The sequence below is a fragment of the Urtica dioica genome, chromosome 3 (assembly GCF_054948205.1).
Source record: "Urtica dioica subsp. dioica isolate 48M chromosome 3, U.dioica_male_clone48M_v1_H2, whole genome shotgun sequence".
In the NCBI taxonomy this organism is placed as follows: Eukaryota; Viridiplantae; Streptophyta; class Magnoliopsida; order Rosales; family Urticaceae; genus Urtica; species Urtica dioica.
The window spans coordinates 46,127,366-46,135,976 of record NC_142758.1 but is presented as its reverse complement, the minus strand read 5'-3'; the positions used below and the strand labels follow the sequence as shown (position 1 = coordinate 46,135,976).

The window sequence follows — 8,611 nt, the reverse complement described above, 5'->3', positions numbered from 1 at the left end:
AAATAAAAATAAAAACAAAAAAAAAAACTCAGTTACATGGTTTAAGTGGTTGACCACACAAGCCGTTGTTGCCCTTAAAAGCGCTCGGAGGAAAGCTCATCAAAGGTTGTCCCTTCGGAATCTCACCGACGAAGCGATTATAGGACAAGTCCAAATTTTTCAGTCTCGTCATCTCCAAAAACCCCTCCGGAATTTCACCGGTAAACTCGTTTCCCTGAAGCTTCAGAGTCGTCAGTGAGCTCAAATTGCCTATGGAATCAGGCAGCCCAAACCCTAGCCTGTTCCAGCTCAAATCCAGTGTCTCTAGCCTTTCCAAATCCCCAATCTTCTCCGGAAATCTCCCCTCGAAAAAATTGCCGGACATGTTCAGATTCTCCGCCGATCCGATCTCGAGGATTCGGCCGACCGTACCGGTGAGCCTGTTCGAGCTCAGATCGAGGATTCCAAGGCTGTAGAGATTGTAGATCGAATCTGGAATCTCAGATTCCAGAAAGTTCGTAGAGAGGTTGAGAGAGTAGATACTTAGATATTTTCCGAGCCAGGCCGGGATTGAGCCTGTTAAGCCGTTGAACGATAAATCAAGCTCAATGATGTATTTCGGCGATGAAAACAGAGCTTCAGGGATCGTTCCCCTGATTCCACATCCGGCGAGTAATACCCGAGACAGAGACGGAAGTTCGAGGATCGAATCCGGGATCGAAGTTAGGTTTAGGAGATTGAACGACAAATCGATGGCTTGCAGGTTTCGTAGCGAGCCAAAGGATTCGGGAATCGGTCCTTCGATCCGATTCCGAGACATTCTCAGGTCGCTCAAGAAAGAAGCTCCGCCGATGGTCGCCGGGATTCTGCCGGAGAGATTGTTTCCGTCGAGGTAGAGATCCTCGAGATTTCTCAGGTTTCCGATTTCGGAGGGGATTTCTCCGCCGAGCTGATTTTCCGATAGATACAACAGCCTGAGAGACCGGAGGCTTCCGAACAAGGGCGGGATTTTTCCAGAGAGACGGTTGCTTCTGAGCGAAAGGAACTCGAGGGACGCCAATTGGCCGGGGATCGAAGGAAATCGAATCTCGCCGGAGAGATTGTTTCCGCTGAAGTCTATGTTCTCTACGGAAGCCAGGTTTCCGATCGATGCCGGGATATTCCCCGACAAGCGATTCTCCGAGAGGTCAAAAGTGTACAGAGACGTTAAATCGCCGATTCTCTCGGGAATTTCTCCGCTCAGAGAATTCCGGTGAAGATCGAGCTCTACTAAGTTGACCAGGTTCGAAAAGCTCTCTGGGATCGGACCGGAAAAGTTGTTCAAGAAAAGACGGAGTGTCTGGAGATTCTTCAAGGCTCCGAGGCTCGAAGGAATCGATCCGGAGAGCTGATTATCTTCGAGCCTGAGCTCCTCGAGCTTCGACAGCAATCCGATACTCTCCGGCAACGGACCGGTGAGCATGTTGCCGGAGAGAACTAGGTTTCTGAGATTCGGATTGCTCCGACCGATATTCGGAGGAATCTTTCCGGCGAGATTCAACTGGCCATTGAGGATTAGGACTTCGAGGGACGACAAGAGAGAGAACGAATCATCGGATATCGAACCGTTCATCATCGCTTGGAAAGGCATCGGATCTGAGATCAGACCGTTGAGATGGATTTCGGTGACTCTTCCGGTGGCGTTATCGCATCGAATGCCTTGCCATTCGCAGCAAATCAGGCCCTGCCACGTGTCCAAACGGCCCGAAGAGTCGTCGGAGATTCCGCTCTTGAAGTCGTTGAGTGATTGAAGATCGTCTCGATCGCATTCGGAGAAATTAGAGCCGTTTGTAACTGGAATATGGAAGTGGATAGTGAAAAAGGCTATCACAAATAGAAACTGATATAACACCATTTTTGTTCTTGGATTGTATTTAACTTAAGTTGCCTTATATATACTTGACATCTAATACTGAGATAATATTCAGAACTAAAATAGAAGAAACATGTCAAGTACGTTTCCTTTGTTTTTTGTCATGTTTTTTTCACCATTGGAGGTTGTTGGGCGTGAAAAGCTTTGTGTGTTTTGATTATATTGCTATTTAGTCTCTGCTCTAATCGCGGTTCTTTTCATGAATTAGGTTGCATGATATAAAATAATATTCTCTTTTTAGAGTTTAGAAATCGGTTTAATATTTGAAAGTCCGTAAACAACTTACAGAAGAAATCAATGAATGGAAGCTCCCTAAAAATCCTGCTATATTCTTTTATTGAAAAATCATGTAACTTGTGTAGATGTGAAGTATAATGAAAAATATTTGTGATGCCTGTCACTTAAGCCAAAGAATTCCATCTAACTCAAAGCCTTTTTTTTTTTTGGAAAAATGATGCGACTACTTTTAAATTTATATTTAATTCTTTAAATAATTGACGTTTGAAATTATACACAAGCTAAATTTTTGTACTAAAATGTTCATGAGATATACTTTTTTTTAGTTGAGAAATTCATGAGATATGCTTAATAGTTAATACCTATCACATCCACCTAAAATATGTTCCGTTTTTGTGAATATTTATTTCCCACTATCGTCGGCGAGTCTTGAAAATGAATTTTTTTAGACGAAAAAATAAGATCATAATAGAATTTTCACAGAATGTACGATTTATTACGAATTTAAGAGCGTGAAACGAGATTAAGATTTACACAGTATAGAATATATAGCTTGTCTTTGAATCACAATCTTTTTGTGTGCTTTTTTAATGACGTTCCTATGATCTAACTGGTTTAATTAATTGTGATTTAATTTGGTGCTTGTTTTTCATATAGGTGATCTATAGGTGATGATAAACAATTATTCATGATAATACAAACGGTCTATTTTCTTATTCTTTTTCTAGAACAACCGCATTGTATAATGAGTCTTAGAGCGTCACTGTTTGACTTACAAATTAGTCGCATCTTCAAAAACTGGAATAAACGAGCTAAAATGTACATTATAAGTTAATTAAGTATTAATAATATCATTTTTATTATAGCTATAATTGTAGACTAGGAAAGAGGTTTAGATATTATATTTGTACTACAAACAAAATATTTCAAGAAGAAATTGTGCAGCAAAACAGAAAATTAGAATAAAAACTACATTTTTTTTAACGAAATGACAACAAATTCGAATTCAAGATCAGACTCATATGAATTTGTTTAAGAGATGTCATATAATTTTTCAATTATTTATTGTGTAAATTTGCATCATGTTAAGTTGTGGAGCCTAATTCTTCGAAAAATCGATGAAAAATTTATGACCATTATATCACGGATTGTAGAGGCACGGAACTTCCTGAACAAAACTTATTATGTAAGACAAATACTGTATTCCTGATTTGAGATAAGTTTTTTTTTTTTTTTTTGAAACATGAAAGTAGGAATTTTATAAATAAGGCGCATCAGCCTGTACCATTTTTACAAAGTCTGGGGGGAGCAAACTCTCCCAAAAAACAGGAACATCGAAACGTAGAGCCATTTTGGCTAAACCATGAGCAGAAGCATTACAAGATCTTGGAATGAAAGTGAAGGAAAACAACTCCAAGAAATTATAGAGAGAGTGAATATCAGAGATAATAAGGCCGACCTCCGTAAGGGGATGCGATTGATCTTTGAGCAAGGAAATGACCTAGAGGCAATCAGATTGAATGGCTATTCTCCGGTGACCCATCTCTGTTGCATGGCGGAGGCCGACTAGGATAGCTCGAGCTTCGGCGACAGTGGCGATAAGTTTTTAGGAGCGTCAAGTTACTTGTCTCGCCGAAAATTTAACTATGCTACCGAGTTTATTGAAAGGGTAAACTTGCAACGTAGCCATTTTGAAACATGGTTTTTGGAATCTAGCCTACGTTTGGTATATTTTGCAATCTAGCCATTTACTGAAATTTACGGATATAAAATACCTAATTTACCTTTTTTCTTATACTTACTTGATCAAAACACTAACCCACGTTTGACCGGTTTGAATTGTATACAGCCAATTAATTTCAGATTTTTTCGCAATTTAATTGGATATTTAGCTAATTTAATAGGAGATTCGGTGATGTGATTAAAAGAGAAAATTTAATGCAATAAATGCACAAAAAATTTACCATCATTAACAGAAATTAACAAATCAGCGGAGATTAACAAAAATTTACAAACATTTACACTGTATTTGCTTACACGGCTATAATTTCAGCAATTTAATTTCAGCTTTTTGAATTCATAATATGAGATTCGGTGATGTAATTAAAAGGGAAAAGAAATATTTATTTGATTGAATAAATCAAACAAGATAATGAATACACGTAATTATGATAAAATCCCGTTCAAAATTAGAAAATAAATTTGGAAAACAAAAATACCGTATTAAATGCGTATTAAAGGAAAGGAAATAAATCGACTCTACCTGCACATATGTAAATTTACCATAATTAACATAAATTAACAAAGCAACGGAGATTAACAAAAATTTACGAACATTTACACTGTATTTGCTTACACGGCTATAATGTTCATTAAAGAAAAAAAACGCTCAATAACCAACTTTGCCAAGTATAGAATTTTTTTTAAAATTCGAAATATAAACCGAATATAACAAATTCGGCTACAAAACCAAGTTTCAAAACGTGGGCTAGTATTTTTTAAACCAAACCAAAGCTAATATAGTAAATACCATCTTACATAAATATGACACGTCATCAAATTTGGCTAGATTCGAAAATTAAACGAAACGTTGGCTAGATTACAATTGCAACGTTTGATGTGGCTTAGATCGACTAATTTTTTTTATTGAAATGATTGTCTAGACAACAAGTTATACATTTTATATAGATGTAATAAAATTCTAAATAAAAAATTTATTTGATTCATGAATTTTTATGAGCATTAAAAAGAACAAAAATGAGGTAAATAGCCAACTAAACCGTTTGAAATTATTATATAGCCAACATTTCGTAAATCTTAGATAAATAAGCATAAAGATTACGTGGCCTAATAACTGAAAGTGGTTATTTATCTCAGATTTACGTCTGTTAATATATGAAAGTAACGATTTAACTAAGATTTATAAAACGTTGACTATTTAGTAATATTAAACTGCAAATATAATTATTTAACTAATGGACCCTAAAAAGAAACTTGTCTACTTATTCGGAAAATGTGGCCATTGAATGAAATCCCTCTAACAGACTTGAGATATTGCAAAATGACATCGGACCTTATTAGTTAAAAAGAATGATAAGAGAAATTGACATTAATTGCTCATTCTTTTGCGATAGTAGGTTTTTATACCCCTTTCTTATTTTATCCTAGAAATACTCCGTATTTTTCTCCTTGTCTCATCTAAAAATAAGATGATAGATTTGTATACCCTTTTCTTATGTCCTCCTAGAAATGCTCCGTATTTTTCTCCTTGTCTCATCTAAAATTACTCATTGATTTATAAACAAACTTTGAAATGTGTCATAGCAGCGTATCCCTATAAAAACGCGAGATATCCACGTTCAAAATTTAAGATTTAGACGTCCTAATTTTTTTAGCGTCAAGTCTCTATGACTCATTTTAATGTAAAAGTATAAATGAATATGGGCTATCACTAATAAACAAATATGAATAAGAGATAGATACACACACTAAGTTAAGTGCATGTGAGGGGGTTTCAGTTATAATAATACTAATAATAATAATAATAATAATAAAAGCGGTATATTTAATTACTAATCACAAATAATTAATGTATGTGCGCACATAAAAATGTAAACAAAAACATGGACGTACGGAGACAATATGATACTAAAACTAAGAAGTTTATGTGCACTAAAAATAAATAAATAAAAAGAAACTCACGGCCCACCATAATGAATGATCCTAGAAAAAATATGAATTAAAAAAGAAATTGAGAGCAATTATATCTGAACGTATGTTTTCCTTTATTGATGAATATGGTATATATAGGAATACAACTGAACTGATTGCCTAAGTAATAGCACTGTACGGCTAACCTCCTAACAACAGAATAAATATCTAAAACTGAAATAAATAAATAAATAAACAGATAATTATTCCTACTTAATCTGAACTAACTTAATAACAACCGATTAATCTACTCTAATTTACATATATTTACACGTAATCTAACACTCCCCCTCAAGTTGGTGCGAAGATATCTTTCATGCCCAACTTGCTTAGAAAATCTTCAAACTTCTGCCTATATAAGCCTTTCGTGAACACATCTGCTAGTTGTTCGGTGGTTGGAACGAATGGCATGCAAATTTCTCCTCTGCCGAGCTTTTCCTTTATGAAATGTCGATCGATCTCCATGTGCTTGGTCCGGTCGTGTTGGACTGGGTTATGAGCAATGCTAATCGCAGACTTGTTGTCGCAGAATAGCTTCATAGGTGAACTTGACTCGATCTGCAGTTCCTCCAGAATGCGCTTAATCCATATAACTTCGCATATTCCTTGTGCCATAGCTCGGAACTCAGCTTCCGCACTACTTCGAGCCACCACCTGTTGTTTTTTACTTCTCCATGTCACCGAGTTGCCCCAAACAAAGGTGCAGTAAGCCGAGGTAGATCTTGGTCATCTAAACTCCCGCCGTAGTCTGCATCAGTGAAGACCTCGATCTGCCTGCTCTCGTTTTTCTTGAAGAGTATGCCTTTGCCTGGACTTCCTTTAAGGTAGTGTAATATTCTATACACGGCCTCAAGGTGACTTTCAGATGGACAGTGCATATATTGACTTACAAGGCTCACTGCATATGCGAAGTCGGGGCGAGTGTGAGCCAAGTAAATCAATTTCCCGACGAGCTTTTGATACCTAACCTTGTTGGCTGGTGCTTCTCCTTCCTTCTTATTGAGACGGTGATTGGGATCGATTGGTGTTGAAGATGGTTTGCATCCGAGTAGACCAGTTTCAGTTAAGAGATCGAGTACATACTTCCGCTGTGAGATTGCAATTCCCTTCGGTGACCTTGCTACTTCCATCCCCAAGAAATACTTGAGATTTCCCAAATCTTTTATCTCGAATTGTTGCACCAAGAAGTGCTTCAGCTTTGTGAGTTCATCTTCATCGTCTCCTGTTATGACCATATCATCTACGTACACGATTAATATGGCCATTTTACCTCCCGGAGTGTGCTTGTAGAACATAGTGTGGTCGGACTGAGCTTGCTTGTATTTCTGATCCTTCATTGCTTTGGAAAACCTTCCAAACCAAGCTCTGGGGGATTGTTTAAGACCGTATAAGGCCTTTTTCAATCTGCACACCTTTCCACTTGAGTTGTTGTCGAAGCCGGGTGGAACTTGCATGAATACTTCTTCTTCTAGCTCTCCGTTCAAGAATGCATTCTTGACATCGAATTACAGCAAAGGCCAATCTAGATTCACTGCTAAAGAAAGCAAAACTCGAACCGTGTTAAGTTTCGCAACCGGTGCAAACGTTTCCTCGTAGTCAATGCCATAGGTTTGAGTGAACCCTCGAGCAACTAGCCTTGCTTTGTATCTTTCCACTTTACCATCCGCATTATATTTAACTGTAAATATCCACTTGCAATCCACCGTGCGTTTGCCCCTCGGCAATTCGGTCATTTCCCAGGTCTCATTTTTCTTTAGGGCCCTCATTTCTTCTAAGACAGCCTCCTTCCACTTAGGAACACTTAGAGCTTCGTGTATAGAGCTAGGGACCTCATCATTAGTTATCATGGTGGTGAAGGCTCTAAAACTAGGTGATAGGTTTTGATAAGACACGTAATTTGATAGTGGATACACGGGAAATTTGGTACAGGTCTTAGTTCCTTTTCGTATGGCAATGGGTTCATCTAGATTGTTGTGGGATGATGCAATTGGTATAGGGCTGGATGGTTGTTGAGATACGCTGGTTTGTGATAAATCAGGAGATGAAGGAGTGTTACCTTGACTTGTTCTCGGTTCGGATGATGGCAACGCTGGGGAATCAGTTGTCCTCGTATGCCCCCTCGAGTGAACACTGAATTCATAAGATTGGTCCTCCATAGGACTAGTTCCAGATTCATAAAATGAGGAAATAATATCATTTTCATTCTCAATTTGGGGAACATCGTTAGATTGGGTATTTTCAGAATTTTCAATAATAGGTAGGACTTGCTTTTCCCAAAACTGATCTTCATTACGAGTGATCTCCCCCTGAAGAGAAGTTTTCTCAAAAAAAAGGTTTTGTTTCAAAGAATGTGACATCCATACTAATAAAAAGTTTACCCGAGCTAGGGTCAAAACATTTGAAACCTTTTTGAATTGGAGAGAAACCTAAGAAAATGCATTTAGTAGCTCTAGGATCTAATTTACCTCTTTTGTGGTCATGAATATGAACAAACGTTGTGCATCCAAATATTTTTGGAGATAAATTAGTAAAGCATTTATTTTCCGGAAAATAGTTTTGAAGAGTTTTTATAGGAGAATTGTAGCTTAGTACTTTGCTTGGCATTCTATTAATTAGATATGAAGCAGTAAGTATAGCATCTCCCCAAAAACGTTTAGGAACATTCATGGAAAACATTAAAGCTCGGGTAACCTCAAGAAGGTGTCTATTTTTTCTTTCGGCGATACCATTTTGTTGAGGTGTATCAACACAAGAACTATGATGGATAATGTC

General features: G+C 37.4%; 1 protein-coding gene across 1 annotated transcript; it reads right to left on the bottom strand.

Annotated features, from left to right (window-relative positions):
• Positions 1-24: 24 nt before the first annotated feature.
• On the bottom strand, positions 25-1,873 carry LOC149403150 (uncharacterized). The gene has a single exon (XM_089608645.1). It carries the CDS (start codon positions 1,871-1,873, stop codon positions 29-31), a length of 1,845 nt encoding a protein of 614 aa, XP_089464771.1. The 3' UTR covers positions 25-28.
• Positions 1,874-8,611: the final 6,738 nt, after the last annotated feature.

What these genes read in the sequence shown, in the direction of transcription:
- LOC149403150 (XM_089608645.1), bottom strand. Translation starts at nt 1,873, where the DNA reads ATGGTGTTATATCAGTTTCTATTTGTGATAGCCTTTTTCACTATCCAC.